Here is a 17,856-nt window from a genome sequence, read left to right on the forward strand (position 1 = left end):
CCTACAATAATCTTTAATATCCTTAAATTGAAATTTTCAAGCAAAATATTTACACGCGATATATGTGTATTTTTTTATCTCTTAAACTCCCCTCTCTCTCTCTCCCCTCTCCTCTGTCCCTCTTTCATTAGTTTGAAGATACTTGTTTATCCCACGATCAAAGTCATCTTCAAAAAGAAAGAAAGGAGAAAAAAAAATCATAGCCGAAACGGCGTGGCACATAGTCACGGCAAGTTAAGGTCGAGCGAAGGTATGGGAGGAAAAAAAGTTGAAGGAGGAGGAACAGGAGGAGGAGGAGGAGGAGGAGGAGGAGGAGGAGAGGAGGATGATATGGATGGGTGGAGAGGTTGGTCGGTTCGTTCGCAGCATCACGGTCGTCGAAGTACCGGGGGGTTGGTTTCAGGGGATGAAGTGGTCTGGGGTCGGACATCGATCTGGTAGTTAACTTCAGGGCTCCCGCGGGACTCGTTGGCACCTACGTAGCTTTACCGCTTTTTAGTGTGCGTTCTTGTGGATTTCTATGTTTTCTACGTTTATACGTTTATCTACATGTACATGTGGCGTCTGGATATCTATGGCATTCATTGCCATCGGCCATCCGAGCTAGCACTTCAAATACTCCGCATTACACACGTTTATAGGTTTTTATTTATGTATGCATGATATAACAAAATCGTTGAATGGATTTGAAAAGTAAATGAGAAACGTTCTCGAAAATATTTATTTTAGATAATGCGGAATTATAAATGGAAAGGTGTGTTTAAAAAAAAAAAAAAATAGTGTTAAAAAAATATTAATTCTCATCTATTTAAGCGTTTAATAAGTAAACTTCAAATAATGCTTCACGAAGCATTACGCATCAGATTTTTTAGTTAACAAGAAAGAAAGAAAAATTTTCTTTCAGGTATTAAATATAGTGTATCACTTTTAGGTTTAAAATTTTTTTTTTATAATAAAATCACAAATCATTACATTACTAGATTTCAACACTTGGCAACTAAATGTATAAGACTTTAATTAATAATTTATTACACGTTATATTCTCTTTCTTCTTCTTATGCACTTATATACAATAATTTAGCATTGGAATTTTTTTATTATTGTCCCGAACATCATTGGAAATTGCTAACTCTAATAATGTGAATAATTTACTTTTTATATAAATAACAAATTATTTGCTTTCCAAGGTTAAGAACAGTATATTAAAATTTAAAATTTTAAATCCAATGCAAGAGCGTTTCAGCGTTAGAATGGTGTCTTATTGCTGATACATCCTAATTACACGTGTCATAAATTAATTATTAGAGTCTTACATATATTAATGTCTTATATATTATCTATATACAGAGTTTACACATTATAGTTGCAAAGTGTGTCTATTTATTTTCCTATTTTTATTGCAAGTAACTCCACCAGATCCTATCTTCCACGCGCGCTTTTCTTTCTTCCAAAGTGAGTGTTTCCGGATTTTTAAATATTTTTTGTTCCATTTCTTCTCGTTTCTTCATTTGTTTTCTTTGTTTCGCTCGTCTGTTTTGGAACCAAATTTTGACCTGTTAACATCGACAAAAATGTCCATTTGAAATGATCTTTCGAATTAACAAAATTTATATATATATATTTATATCAATGATATTGAACGATATAAAATTATCAACAACTATTCGACATTTATTGTTCAAACTATTGATGTGTTTTCCTCGATGATTCCTTTAACTATCATAATATTTCTCAAATGATAAACAGATATTATATTATAAATTATCATTCTCAAAAATTACCTGTCGTTCAGAAAGATTAAGAGAGCTGGCAAGTTCTGTTTTACGTCGGATCGTAATATAACTATTAAAGTGAAATTCCTTTTCGAGTTCCAGTCTTTGATGATCTGAATAAACTACTCTGTATTTGTCTTTGGTCCGAGTTTTTCCTAAAAAAGATAAAAATATAACATAAAATAATTGTCGATGAATTTCATGTTTCTCTTATTCCGTCTTCATTATCGTTCGTTAAAGTCAATGACAATTTTCATTGTTCCATTCAAATTATTTACAACCAAGTACATTACAGAAAACAATATTAAAGAACATTATAAAAATTTGTTAGTATATTGGTATATTACATCATAATTAGTATATTATAAATTAAAGTAAATTTGTCTACTAATAAAAAAAAATAAACGAAAGAAGAAATCATTGAAATAACGAAAAACCACGAGTACATATATTCTTAGAATAGATTCGTTGGCTAGAAGATAACGAAACGTTATCGCGAGTATCGTGAAAACTTCTTTATCCCTTTCGCTCTATTACTATCGTTATTAAACTGCGCGATAAGGATCCATTGCAGATACTTATATTGATACTGAGAAAAAAAAGAAAAAAAAGAAAAAAAAAAGTAAAAAAAAAAAGAGGTAGAAAAAAATAAAAATTAATTCTCAAGCTATTAATTATCCTATTCGTTCGATAACCGAAAAAAAAGAAAGAAAGAAAGAAGAAAAGAAAAAACAAGTTTTTTTACTGTACGAGAAAATTCTTTATAGGCTATAAAATCAAAGAGGATAGAGGAAAAACGAAAAAGGAAGCCGACTATGGTATTGAGCACGACGTGTGAATATCTTTACGCGACGTGGCGTAGTAAGAGAACCGATTACATTCGTATGGAATACGGAATGGAAGAGAGTGCTATAGTATGAGCAGCTAGGTATAGAAGGACCGGTTGAGAGAGAGAGAGAAAGAGAGATAGAAAGAAAGGGAGAGAGAGGGAGAGAAAAGAACAGAGAGAGAGAGAGAGAGAATATAAGAGGAACAGAGAGGAAAGAGACACCGATTAGATAAGGCTAGCCGGCGAGATCAAAGGCGTGCACGTTAATCCACCACTCCTCGATAAGAGGACTCGAGGTCTTCGAAGCATCACGAATAGGCTTCGACCTTAGATTTTTTGACCGTTCAAATAGGTGGATCCAGTATGGCTGGCTGACACACTATTTCTTGCTAAAAAAAAAAAAAAAGAGAGAAAAAAAATAAAATCCAAAGAGGATTTTATGGAAAGATTAAAATGTATTATTTTGTACGACGAATAACATTAAATGATGACATCAGCTGTAATGATTCATCTTCTAAATAATATTGAATAAATATCATTATTATTATTATGATTATTGTTATTATGATTATTATTATGGTGATTATTATTATTATTATTATTCTTTTTTTTTGTCCATGTTATGATATGATGAAATGATATCGAAGGATTTGTGCCTTTAATGTTATATTAATTTTAAGCAGATATACTCTCCTTGTGAGATACCATTTAAGCCAATGAAAATACATTTAGAGTATATTAGGCTTTAAGTTTTCGAATCTCTATTGGGATTACGAGAGATCGTTATCGAAACGTAAGTACATCAAGCGTCCTATCTCATATCTATGATGGCTCTACTATCCAGAATCACGGCAAACGTACGAAATTCCTCGTAATGCAAGGGGACTTAAAAAAAGAAAAGAAATAAAAAAGCTGGGTATGTAAGTATGTATCTAACTATCGTTGAACCGACGGCAATGACGTTGAAATCATGATTCTCAAGACGATAAATCCTTCCCTTTGACGTTTACGCATCTTTTCAAAATCTGTAAATATTTGACGACGTTTAAAGCGCGATTCGTCTTCGGCTTCATTCGGTATGATGCACGTAAACACATATCTGAAATATTCGTAAACCGTTATCGAAAGACAGACTTTATCTTTAAAGATCGTAATCGAAAACGAAAGAAAAAAAAAAAAAAAATGAGAAAAAAAAAAATTCCCGAGTTAGCATACAACTGTGTCACTTTGAATTCGTCGTTTCACTTTTTGTTTTCTTCTTCCTTCCTCTTTTCTTTTCTTTATTTTTCTTTTTTTTTTTTTTTTTTTTTTTTCTAAAGCTTTCGAGCTTTTTATTTTTATATACAAACGCCCGACCAAAGAACTGACGAAAAAGAAAGAGGAAAGAGTCAACGTGGACGAAGTCGAGAAGGAGTTTGTTGTTTCATGAGATTCGACTTCCACAAACCCGTCCAATTTCCACGAAATGTAACACCTGAACTTTTCAGATCCGAAAACGTTTTTTTGGTTTCTCTCTGGAGACTCGCATGACACGGATGTGGTTGTTTGAAAGGGCAGAAGAAAGAGAGAGAGAGAGAGAGACGGACAGACAGACAGACAGACAGACAGACAGACAGAGAAACAGACAGACAGACAGACAGAGAGACAGAGAGAGAAGCTAGTGTGTCGTTTCAATATAGTCCTGTGTGAGCGTTTGCGTGACTCAGTAAGGGATTACCGTCGGCCTTTTTCATCTTTTCGATATCTGAACACTTCGTGACGATTATCCGTCGACTTGTCAAGGTTGTCCACGATTCTACCATAATCATAATCGCACTATCATCGAGTAGTTCTGAATATCATCATAATTGTAAAGAGTATTTCATTCCTCGAATGAAATATTTATTTCTCATTTTACGTTACAACTGTATCACTTTTTACTAACTCTTTGTCTCGTATTTACGGCAACGCGGCCGTGGAAAAATTATGAAATTCGGTGCTAGACACCAATGATAAGGATACATCCCGGTCGTTGATACCAGAAGTCTCGGATGGAAGAATTTTAAAGGTTGTGTTTGTAAAACGTATACGCAAGAACGTCGTGCTTGTTTATTCGTGGATTACCGGCTGGTGTACGTTTAGAATCACGGACATAATTTTATGATCCTCTTCATCTTTTTTTTTCTTTTTTCATATTTTTCGCATTAAAGGATCTTTCAGAACGTAGTTACACCTTCTTTTTTAGTCGGGCGGGGGGGAGGAGAGGAGGGGAGTGGAGAAAGAATGAAATGATATCTTATATCGATATCTACGTTATAATTACTTTAATTATTTTCCATTTGTCATCAACCGATAAGCTATCATTTTAAGTAATCATTCATGTACGTCTCGTAGATCTTTGAATATATAAAGAATTTCATAATCTTTCACTCTAAATATCTAAAATCATCGAAAGGAGATCAAGGCGAATCGTATCACGATAAAAATATCTGGTTGGAAGTGCATCCATGAAAAAGAGAAAGAGAGAAAGAGCGAGAGAAATGTGGACGAGATGACTGAAACGTGTTGGTGTTGCGTGTGATAAGAGAGAAAAAGACAGAAGAAGAGAAAGAGAGAAATAGAAAAAGAGAAAGAGAGAGAGAGAGAGAGAGAGAGAGAACGCAGAGAGACAGTCGAGGGAGAGAAGAAAGTACGCTCGTGGGACCCGTTGCCACCCCATTATAGCATTTGCTCTTCCATTTCGAGCTACGAAATGGCAAAAGCGCGTGCCCTGCTTTCCCTGCCAAGACTGAATCCACCCCCGTGTCTCTTCAACCCCTCGCGGAACTCTCCAACGTTCACGCATCTCGCCGGGGTCCTATTCGTCAGTGGCATCACAATTACTCGTATTGTGCCATCTCACATTTGTATACGAGTAGATATGTTTCAAATAGCCCCAAGAGTTATGGATCAAGAGGATTCTTTTCGATAATCTTGCGGAATGTTCCTGTGAAACGTTATACACTTTAGAATTGACGGGATTGACGATAAATGGAAGCGAACGAACGAAAGAAAGAATACGTACAATTGTGTGTTATTATATAATGCAAGATGATTTTTTAATTTCGATTATTTTACATATGTAAAATAATACAATGATTTGAAATATAAATTGTATTATTAGATATTGATATATATTATTTTTCTTGAGTAATATAATAAATTTGAGTATCGATATTTTTGTCGAACAATTTCAACTTTTCTAATTTTCGTATAATTTTAAAGAAAAAAATTAAAAAAAAAAAAGATAAAAGAAAATAAAACATAAGATTATCTGAAATATAAGATTTAAAATGTATTATTTTTGGCAATAAGTAGATAGAATTTTTTCTCAAGAAGAATTCCTTTTGCAATTATTATTATGAGAAACATATATAACGTTAGTCTTGTTATAATTGTTATTAAGAATAGAATCTTTCAATTCTGTTTGAAGTTCTGTAGAAATCATGACGCTTACTAAATCTAAGTATTTATCTAAGTATTTGTGTCGGTATGTAAACTTTCTTTTAACTATGATTTATCAATATATTAGCTACTTCAAAGATAATGAAATCTTACATATAATGTCTCTACTATTGTGGAAATTATTATGCTTGAAATTTTAAACCAATTGCTTGAAAATGTTTAAAGTATCACTTGTTCAATTATAAATCATTTTAGATTAAAAATTAACAAAATAACCGAACCAATTTCGTTTCAATTTTACAAAATACATTTGTAAGATGTGAAAATGTGAAGATGTTTAGTTTAACTCTAATCATTGCCAAACCATTTATAAGCAAGTTTCATTTTCAAGCTACGTGTATTATTAAAGGTATGCGTTATAGAGCTTAAAAAATCTGTAAAAATTTATCTATTCTTTTGTAAAATGAAAATTTATCTATTGGTATTAAATATTAATACTATGAAATTGACAATATATAACAAAGAAATAAGTTCAATTTATATTGAAAATAAACATAAATAACGAGAAACTTGACTTTTTTTTTCATTTCTTCCACTTTTAATTACTTTTTATTTTCTTTATTAATTCCATGACTTATACCAAATAAATATATGTCTCTAGCGATTAATTTTTATGGCGAATCAACGCTGATATACTAATTGTCGATGCTTATTGTATGACCTTTCCCTAGTAAATATTTTTATAATTTAATCTTCTTTCTGTCATTGTTTTTTTTTTCTTTCACGATAATGCAAATATTTAGCCAGCCAATTGCAAAGTAAATGCTTGTAACGAAAGAAAACTGTATTGCGCAAGTGACAACTCATCACTACGCCGTATGTACCATTATCGGCGCATGGCTTAACAAGTATTGCAAACATCATCAGAGTATAAAATAGTAATACCAATAATTGTTTTCTTGCATTTTATCAGTAAATGACAAAAATATCATTTAGCCTGAAAATGAAATTCATTGTGTACCGAAAAAGGATCCACGCGACAAAGAACGTGTTAACCCTTTCCCTCCGACGGAGAAATAAATACACCCTCAAAGGGTAAATAAGTAAAAACTACTACATCCTTTTTACAGTATGTATATATATATACGTCAACTATATGTACACATATTATATTATATTTTATTTCAAATTTCTTCATATGAAGTTGTCAATCAAGTATTGAAACGATTCGGTCTTGTAAATATTTTATAGATTTGATTCGATTTTCAAATACTTTCAATGTCAGAACTGAGAATTATTAACAAAACTATATTCTTTGATTATTTTTAATTAAGAAATTAAATAAGTTATTTGTAATATAGAAATTAAATATTCTCAAAAATGTTCTGCTTCTTCTTTAAATCATAATTTAATAACGATTAATCAAAACATAATGATTTTTTCTAAATACAGTGCATCAATGTAGTATTTAAATAGTATTATTTAAAAAAAAACAAGTGGATCATCTGATCGAGTAAAAAAAATCTTGGATTAGATAATAAAGCACGAACTTAAAAATGTTACGGAAAATTCATCTTGGAGTGAAAATATTTCATATTTCTTAACCCAAGAATTCGAAGAAAGTTTTGAGATAATACTGAAGAAGATAATACTGAATGTGTCGAGTGTAGAGAGTTATGCAGCTGTGCATCGAAACAAGACGACTGGATTCAACGTGTGAAATGTGATAAATGGTTTCACGAAGTATATTCAACATTTTTGGATTTATGTGATCCTTCTAGAGAAGTTTTGTACGAGTAAAGGAAATAATTTTTTCCCCCGTTATTTATTCAAAATATAATTTTTTTTGTTTTTTACTTGAACCATGATACACCCCGAATCACGGATCTCTTTTGCCTGGGAAACGATTTTTTTATTAGAAATATTTAAGATCGATATTGTAATGTCTCATGTATCCCTTTTTACGAATATATTTTTCTTCTTTTGATATCGATGAAATGTACAATGTACTGAAGTTTAAAAAAAAAAAAAAAAAAAAGAAATATGGACATCAATCCCTATGTTTTATTATCTTATGAGAAAAACAACGACAAACTAAAAAATAAATTTCAAACTAAAACGGATAACAGTTCAAAGATAATTTTTGCGAATAATTCAGCAACAAAAAATAATTAAACTCAAAAATTTATACTAATGAGGATAAGAAAAGGAAAATCAAAGTATTACTGTCTTCAGTGTTGAAACTGTGTTGATTCTATGATCTACCGTACCGTGTTCTTTTTATAATTTTATCACTTTGCAATTAAAAATATAGAATAAAATAAGAAGAAATATATTACAATTATTACAATTATTTTGAGAAAATAATCAGGTAAATGTTATAAACTTAATTGTAAAGTTTGGAAAATAGAAAATTCTATCCTACGTCATAATCAATTTATGCATCAGCATCTCAGTTGTTGGCAATGCACGCGCTCAATTTATAACAGTCACATTTCTTGTAAACGCATAGCCGGAATAAAAGGATTGAAATTCCCAATAAATTGAAAGATTATTTGGAAAATGACGTTCATTTTATATTTGTATATATATAAAATGTATAAATATTTGTATATATGTAAAACGAACGTCTTTTTTAATGTTAAAAATGAACAAAATTATTAAATTTATAAAAATTATAAAATTACCGAATTAATAATATTTGATTAATTCGTTAATTTACCCACTCGTTATTGGCTCGTAAAAGTATTTCATACTTTTAAAAAATTGTACACACTAACTTTTACCATTTTATTTTCAATCGAAATAAATTTCATATTATCACAATTACCGATATGAAAATCTCTCTGATAATCAAATTAACAGCAACGTTTAGAATAATGTAAAAATGTATAATGATTGACCAAAGAGAATTAAGCGTATTCCTTTTTTCCCTTCAAAAAGAATTCTTTTAAAACCAACTCGAAGAAGCGTCGACAACTTCGATAATGACTTTCACCGAAGAACTCAAAATCTTAAAACCTAGCAAAATAATGGAAATATAACTTTAAATTTCAAAAATTATACAGGAACATGTTAATAATAAGCGAACATTATCTCTTTTCTTTTTTATCCTCCACCTTTAGATAAATTTGAAAGTCAGAAAAGTACTTGAAACTATTTCTCCTTCAATTCATTATGGTCTATTAATCATAGAATTTTAAAAATTATGATTAATGTCTTATCCGGATTATAGGGTTTATTTACTATTTGTATATATTTGTATATACAAATTCGTATATGTACATAGAGAAAGATACCTATTCATTGTATCTGTAACCAGATATCAATGAGAGATATCAATGAAAGATATCTAAAAAAGCGCTTGAACGTGGCCGACGGCGAAAAGTTAGTAAAATAAAAATGTAATAGAAGCATTAGAAGTTAGATCCCTCGGACAAAACGAACGATTAAAAGTTATTGAAATAATGAATTTACCAAATAAATAAAAATTAATTTTTACTGTCGGCAAAAGAAATCATTGTTAAAGGTAAACATAACTAAATAAACATAATTAAATAAATATATATAATTAAATATAATTAATTGAAGATTAAATTTAAAACACAACGCGATCGTCAAAAGAAAGGATAAATAAAATTAGCCTTTTCATTAACACTTTCGATTTTTGTTATTTCGTCTTTTTTCCCACCTAATGATATATATCGAACATAATTTACTTGTACTTGCTTAAATGAATTAATAAAAATTTTTTGATAGAATATGGAAGAACTTCTAGAGATTATATTCTTGATAAATTCTTATCAAACGATATTTGATCTTGAAATTATCTTGAAAAATTGTCTTCTATATTTATATCATGGAAATTGATCTTTGAACTATAGAACAGGTATCCTTTAAATTCTATTTGATCTTTCGATCCATCTTCGCTTTGATAGCAATAATTAAACAATTATAAAATTTATTAAAAACGAAAATGGACGACGTGATAATATATTAATATAAAAGTTAATATAAAATGACTCTAAATAGACAAATAGTTTATGACGTTAATTAAATCGTCCTTCAATTTTATACAACGCTTGATGTTGTAACGTTTAATTTTACGGCCGACGGCTTTAATGAATTTATACATACAAACATATATATATATATATATAAATGCAATAAAAATAAAGAATATATTTAGTACGAAAAATCGGTTACCTAGTGATATTCGCAGATACAAAAATGTTTAGAAATTCTCGTCGCGTAACAGTCACAATCAAAATCATAAATGATTTAAAACCTATTGTAACGACGAGTTGCGTAATAAATTCGCACGTGTTTGCATACGCAGAGTCCCTACTTTAATAAAACAACACGTACAAGCATCTATCGTAGTTAAAGAAGAAGAAATATTATTGTAACGTCGGTTTTCTCTCCTCCATAAAGGGTTAACGATCTCTCGATTCGAAGGAAAACATTCGTAGTCTCCTCTGTTCGCGATGTTTGATTGCAGCGAGATACCAAAATGGTGGCCGCTACTCGACTCAAAGATAGAGCACACACACACACACACGTATATATATATATATATATATACTCGAAGAAAAAAAAAAGAAAAGAAATATTCGCGGCAGACAAAAAACGATGCTTCTTGTCTGCTTGTCTGCTCATCTGCCCGTCCGCTTTTCCAAGTAGAAAGTAGAGGACAAATGATTTGCTGCATCGGCAGGTATACGAGCGTATAAGTTTTAAGAACGAAAATCGTAATACTGTTTTGAATCGTGCGATCCGATGTTATACGATGCAGCGGCCGCCTGCAATATAACCATAAAATGCAGATAATAACCGTTGGAAGGTATCGGAGGGTCGCACGGTCATGAAATAATGCTGTCTAAGAAAACGAAGACAGAAACGAAGAGGCAAAAAGGAAAAGATCAGGTCTAGAAAGTGAAAAAGAGAATAAAAGGAGGAATAAGAGATCGAGATAGAAAAGAAAAGATCTAGATAATTGCGAACGATTCAGTTGCAAGACGGTAAGCTTTTTCGTGTACGCCAAAAAAAAAAAAAACAAAAAAAACAAAAAAAAAAAAAAAAAAGGAGATATACTTAAATACTCAAACCATGCTTATGGAATGAAAATGAATGTAAAAACAGACATCGTATAAATAAAATCTTTAGATCGAAATTAATAAGTTACTATTATATATTATTGTGAATATATTTAAAGTTTGACTAGATATGATGTAGAAAAAATACGGTTTAATCGAATCAATCAATTCTATAGAAAAATAATTATCATTTATCATAAATATAATTTAATTTAAAAAATTGTTTCGTTCGAGAAATGTTAATTCTATCTTTCTATTTACTTTTCTTTCTCCATTTCTTTTTCTACGCGTAAAAGCCAAAGCGTATGAGCACACTTCGAGCAAATAATTATTACAACTCTATTACATCGATAATTAATCAGAAAAATTAAAATTCATCTATCGAACATGCCATAAACTTTTTTAATGAGTCATGCAACGCGAAAACGTATCTAATTTCAAATCGAATTAGAGAACGTTTTCTCAGTAACGTAAAACGAATATAATAGAAATAAGGAGGAAATGAAAACGGTACGATAATTATTAATAAGATTTTCGTACCGGTGCTGTCGAGGATGCAGAACTCGTGAAGCGTCGTAGCCTGACTCGTGTTGCAGGCTGTGGCTACGTCACACACTGCAACAGTACAAGATCAAGCTCGCAGAACTAGGACAAATCTCGTAAAATTTATTTTAAATCTCACGAGATTACGAGGATTTGTAAGAATCAAGAGAAAAAAGAAAGAAAGAAAGAAAAAAAAAAAAAAAGAAAAAAAACACGATGGTAGTTGTACGACCTTTCTCATAAGACGTAAATACGTTCGATATAAATCAATATACATACGTTGTATTTCTTCGCGTTTAACACATTACTATATAACCTTGAAAAATTATTTACGGACGAATTTTCAAAAGTTATCCGATCGATCATAACTCGCGGAAATTTCTCCGTTTAAAGTTGATAAGAAAATATTTCTAAAGGATTGATTTTTTTTTCCCCCGTCAACGCTTGTTGATTCAGGATCATTTACTGAAAATGGAAGAGGCTCTCTCTCTCTTTCTTTCTGTATGGTCCAGTAAAATATCGAGCTTTATGAGAGACGAGAGAGATTATCTTACAAATATTTGAAAACAATTAGGTGTTTGCCCGTCCGTTACCGTATTTACATTGTTTCCCGTATCTAGTCCGCCCAGATGTATTTATAATCGTACGTATATACGTGATATGATCGAGGTCTTCTCTCTCTTTTTTCCTAAATCCTTTAATTATAGAAAAAATTACACCTGTTGCAAACTTTACAAACACATTTCTCTTACCGTGTTTTTACTTTCTTATAAAACATAAACTATCCCGAATTATCATTATACCTATTGTGATTACTATTTCATCCTTGGCAAATTATAATCTCCGGATTGGTTCGATCTTCGTTTCTTTAGACGATATCGAAACGTGAGATAAAATAAAAAAACAAACAAAAAGCAGCACGAGAAAAGCAACACGAATAATAAGTTACGAGGGAGATTGGAATAAGAAATTCAGTAGAAATTGAAATACGTTTTGAACTTTCAAATTACTATCTCTCGAAAGCGTATTATTTACCTTTATAATGTCACCGAGATGAATAAATATTAGACCGGTAGAATAAACTTAACGATACATTTAAACAGAAATATCGATATTATTCGAAGAATTTTAATCTTTTAATTTGTAATCCCTTAATTTAATATATCTGCTTATCGGTAGTAATGAAAAGTATTTCATTTCAATTACCGTCATCGATCATGTATGATGTCGATTAAATTTGTCAATAAATTCTTTGAAGAAAGTTCGTTCGGACAAAGAATCTACTTTGAATTCGACTTATATCCCAATTAACGAAGTGAACAATTTTTCGAAATGAAGGATTAAGAGATGATGAATTAGGAAAAGATGAGAGATGTACAAAGAAAAAAAGTAACACGAACCTGGGTTCGGTTGACTTTGATACGACAGTTTTCTCATCCACTCGAACGGACTCCTGTTTAATCCCGGTTTTGAGTTATTCTCCTTATTACTGTTTGTGCTTTGTGTGCTGTTTACACTGTTAGCGCTATTAGCGCTGTTTACGCTGTTTGCGCTATTTGCGCTGTTTACGCTATTTGCGCTGTTTGCGCTATTTACGCTGTTTGCGCTATTTACGCTGTTTGCGCTATTTACGCTGTTTGTACCATTTTGATAACAGTAGTTATTATTGTTCTCTAGTGAAACAGATTGCGCACCAGGGCTGCTGATTTCGCTACCGCTAACGGTAGTAGGTGGACTCAGCGGACCGGTCCAAGAATTGATACCTGTTTGAGTCATTTGTTCTTGCTGGTGAATTGGTGATCTTTGAGGAGGAAGTTGCTGAATCATCGGTGATCTCTGTAGTGGAACTTGATGATGATGGTAGTGAATCTGCTGTTGTAATGGTTGCTGTAGTTGTTGCTGCATCTGTGGTTGCTGATAAGTTGTATGATGCTGGTATTGATAATGTGGACTGTAATGATGTGTGTGATGATGAGCCGCCGGCCACCCCGTGAAAACATCCGTGTGTTCGAAATATTGTGGTGATCCGGTATTTTGGTGATGATGGTGAGTCGTCGGTTGGGCATGTCCATGACTGTAACCTGTGTACCAATATTGTTGTGCTGAATCTGTTACAGCTACTGCAGCTGCTGCTGCAGCCGCAACTGCATGTTGTTGTACTTGTTGCGTGGGTGTATGCTGCTGCATTTGCTGCGGATATCCCTGTTGTGGCGGATATTGTTGTTGCTGGCGGTAGACGATATGATTGTAATATGGAACCATGCCGATACCAGTGAAATCAGTCATTATTATGATATTTTAGTAACAATCAAAAGTTTTCTTAACAAAGATGGAAATATGAAAATCACTGATCAAATCGTTATTTTGTCCAAGTAACTTGTTGTTGTCCTTTCTTAGAAACACTGAATAATTTGACAATCTTTTGCTTTTTTCCTATCTCTTCGCGATGATTATTTACATAAAAATATATATATCACAAAATTAAATAGTTTATTATAACATTTTTTGGATGATCTACAACAAGAAACTTTCACCGTTGACACACACTATAAATATTTTCAAATTTTTTATTCACAAATATTGGAACTCAGTAATGAACGATTTTTATTTTATTTTAAATAATTACCAATGGAAACAAGGAAACGTTTATAATAACTGCGTTTATGAGAAAAATAATAGACAATAACGAATGATAAATGAGTAAACGATAGATGATAGACGAGAGACTACGATATTGTCAATATTTCACGATTGTAAGTGATGTTTTACTGAGGACTGGATCGACTCATCTGTAAGAAAGAAGGGTGCGACCGTTTTATAAAGGATGCCGCCTACACGACGCTCGATCCCCACCACTTTGAAACAACCAATCCGATTTCTCTCTGCCTGTCGACCAACCGAAATGGCGCCTAATGGACGTCCCGACGGCCGTACGATAAAGAGACTTGCCAGGCGGCTCCCACGCCTCTGCCACCACTATCACTACCACCACCACGCATTGTTGACGATTGCGACGTTTCTCTTACTTCAAAACAATTTCTCTTCTTGTTAGAATCAATATTTTTTAACAAAATCAACAAATCGGTGGATATTTATCTACTTTTCTTTTATTTTCAAGTTTTTTTATTTTTTTTTTTTATTTTTTTTTATTTTTTTTTTATTTTTTTTTTTTAATTCGACAACCAACTCAATTTAAATTATTGATCTAAATTTTTATTTTATATTCATTCACTTCAGTCATATATTTAGGATCTAGACTGTTTTAATTTTTATATCTTTGTTTCTATAATATTTAACTATGATTATAACAAAATTTTTTATTATTATAAGAAATCAATAGCATTAATAGACTAAATGCAAAATATTGCGCAAAATAAAATAGCAAACATATTCTAAAGACTATATTAATCAGCCGTGTTATATTTGTTCATAGAATTTTTCTTTTTTTAATCGAATTTTTATAAGATAATACGTTTGTTAATTTTTAACTAACGAAGAAAAATAATCGACATAATATATTATACCTTGACTTTACGCTGTTATTTACGCTATTCAAAAGTTTTTATTTCATTCGACTTAAATCTCTGATATTTGAATAGATTTTATTTTGAACAAATATACCTTAACCATGCGTGCTATTGAGGAAGATGTTATGGTGCATTTAGTTTAATAATATGGCACAAATTATTTTCAATCTTATAGATCAAAAAGAATAAAATTTCCTGGTTGGCAAGTTATCATTATTTAAATCATATCCATTGTTTAAATCATTTATTTATCTATTAATTATATTATTATTATTGTAATAATTATAATGCAATAATAATTATAATCTATGGAATATTTATCATTTATTTATTTAGATCTATGGAACATCCCATAAAATAATAAAAAATTTCCAAATGAAATCAACGATGTTTAAGTTTATCTTGGAACATATTTTTCATTACAGATAATACATTTTTATAAGGGAGAAATTAAAAAATTACATAAGAGACGACAATAAATCGTGAATGATCATGGATAATATATAATCGATGAAAAGAAAATTGAATTTATATGTGCGCTCAATTTTGAAATATCTAATTGATTTGAAATATCTAATCCGGTACCTCTAATATAAATTATGATGATAAAGAAAGTTCATAAACATTCGGAATAAAATTTACGGTCGTAAATTCTTTGCTTATTTTAGATATGAATAAGATCGATAATTATTGTTTATAGAATTTACCATTATATATAATCTACATACCTTGGATTATTTTTTCAATTTCTTAAATCGTAATACCATAATTAATAAATTAGATACAGGATCTTAAATTTAAAACATATTTTATTTGATAAAAATCACATATAAAGATTGGATTCATTTGAAACTTAATCATTTGTTAATTATCATCTTTATTAATTATCATGAATTAACGTAAATAGAATAGATCAATTTTAAATCCAATTATCCCAATGATCAACTTTTCATTATCGAAAAAAAGAAAAAATGAATATTCCAAAACGATCTATATTCATTTCATCTTATCTTTTATCTGTTGAATCTTATCCAAGGAAAAAATAAGTTGACAGGAATGATATTCAGAAATGACGTATATGCGATAGTATCGATATGGAATCACGGCAATGGCAAAATGTTACGATGTGAAAAGTCTATTGCATAAATTGTAGAAGCAGCAAATAATCTTTCGGCATAATGGCAGCTGACGAAACCAACGACAATGTCTTGTGTCACAATATTGGCTCTTTTGCAGCCACAACTAGCAGTCCCTTAAGCCCATTTTGCCTGCCGCTTCGAAACGCTCCGCCTACGGTTGTCTCTATACCCTCTCTCTTTCTCTCTCTCTCTTTTTCTTTCTCTTTATCCCCTTACTCCTCTTCGCATTCCTTTTCTCTCGCACGTTTCGTTCTCCTTCCATCCGGACCAAACTTTATCCCCTATCCTCTCCGATCACGTCTGCTCATGCGTGATATCTCTGATTATCAACGACTCGTTTTAATTAAGCAACGAACGATAATCAAGCAGTAACATCATAATTAATCTTTCTTCATTCCTTTGGTTTCGTTAATAATCGTTAGATTCGTTAGAAAAAACAACAAAAAAATCTTCCCAATAAATATTTCTATGTGAAATTTGATTTTATATTAGTATGTAAAATATGTTGCCGTTTTATGCGTCGAAAGTATGTTGAAAAAAAAAAAAAGAAAAAAAAAAAAAAAGAAAAAAGATAGGAAGAAAAAATAATGTTATTCGTTTTACTTTCGAAAATTTCTCTAAATCATTATGATAAGAAAGAAACATTTCTTATTTATCATAGTAATATGTCTTTCATTATTACATATTACTTTATTATTATTTATACAGAAAAGAGTGAAATTGGTTTATAGCTGGTATAGCTATACCAGGTTCTTTACTATCCAAGGTTAACAGTAGTGATGTTAAATTATTTACTCTATTTATGACTTTCGAATATGTAAAAATATTTGTAGCATTTGACAATGCGATGAAAAAATTTCTTCGCAAGTGACAAATTTGATCTCGGACAAAAAAAAAAAAAAAATTAGTAAAATAGAAAAAAAAATCCACATGATCATTTTGATTGACTATTTTCAAAGCGATATCACAAACTTATTGAGATTATCCGTAAATAATATGCACACTATAAAAATACAATAAATTGTATTAGCAAACATAACGCTAAATCATATCAAAATGATTAGATTAAATAGGAAAAAAAAAATCAAAGTCGTTTTTGCACTTTAATCATTAAGTATACCGTCCATGTTCACGTTTTAATACTGCTTATACGATAATTTAAATTCGATAGTAATAAATTATAACTTTTGCTTATGCGTATGCGGTTTTATTTGATCATAGCATTTATCATAGCATATTCTCGGCTATCATGTTTTCGCTTCATAAAATTTTTATATTCCAATATTGTATTAAACAATATCGGAAGTATGTATATATATATATAAACATTATTGAGATTTTATTGAGATTTTTAGCATTAAACTTCATTTACATCATTGACCACAGATTTTAACAGAAACAACACAAGTTACTACATACTTGTTGAAAAATATTTTGGACTTAACTGCGGTATAATCATTCCTAATAAAACAATTAGCAAAGAACTATCCTCCCGTCGAGCTGGAACATAGCGTAACACGCTCTCTA

The 17,856-nt window shown here is 30.8% G+C and overlaps 1 protein-coding gene across 3 annotated transcripts; it reads right to left on the minus strand.

Moving 5' to 3' along the window:
• Window positions 1–797: 797 nt before the first annotated feature.
• Window positions 798–14,467, minus strand: LOC124947584 (homeobox protein CDX-2). Of its 3 annotated transcripts, none has more exons than XM_047489952.1 (4): window positions 13,427–14,467; window positions 11,661–11,735; window positions 1,782–1,927; window positions 798–1,553 (listed from the first exon to the last, which is right to left on the minus strand). In XM_047489952.1, exons 1-4 carry the CDS (start codon window positions 13,947–13,949, stop codon window positions 1,395–1,397), a joined length of 903 nt encoding a protein of 300 aa, XP_047345908.1. In that variant the 5' UTR covers window positions 13,950–14,467; the 3' UTR covers window positions 798–1,394. The 3 variants fall into 3 exon arrangements, with proteins under 3 accessions (XP_047345908.1, XP_047345906.1, XP_047345907.1); XM_047489950.1 differs by having other exon boundaries at window positions 800–1,553; window positions 13,064–14,466; XM_047489951.1 differs by lacking the exon at window positions 11,661–11,735 and having other exon boundaries at window positions 802–1,553; window positions 13,064–14,465.
• Between the last annotated feature and the right edge of the window lie 3,389 nt (window positions 14,468–17,856).

Source organism: Vespa velutina, chromosome 3 (assembly GCF_912470025.1).
Source record: "Vespa velutina chromosome 3, iVesVel2.1, whole genome shotgun sequence".
NCBI classification, from domain to species: domain Eukaryota; kingdom Metazoa; phylum Arthropoda; class Insecta; order Hymenoptera; family Vespidae; genus Vespa; species Vespa velutina.

Excerpts from the sequence above, each read along its gene's own strand:
- LOC124947584 (XM_047489950.1), bottom strand. The coding sequence starts at position 13,949 with ATGACTGATTTCACTGGTATCGGCATGGTTCCATATTACAATCATATC. Across the intron at positions 1,928-11,660 it reads CTGCATCCTCGACAGCACCG|GAAAAACTCGGACCAAAGAC; the intron begins GTACGAAAATCT and ends TATCTTTTTTAG. Across the intron at positions 1,554-1,781 it reads TTAATCTTTCTGAACGACAG|GTCAAAATTTGGTTCCAAAA; the intron begins GTAATTTTTGAG and ends CGATGTTAACAG.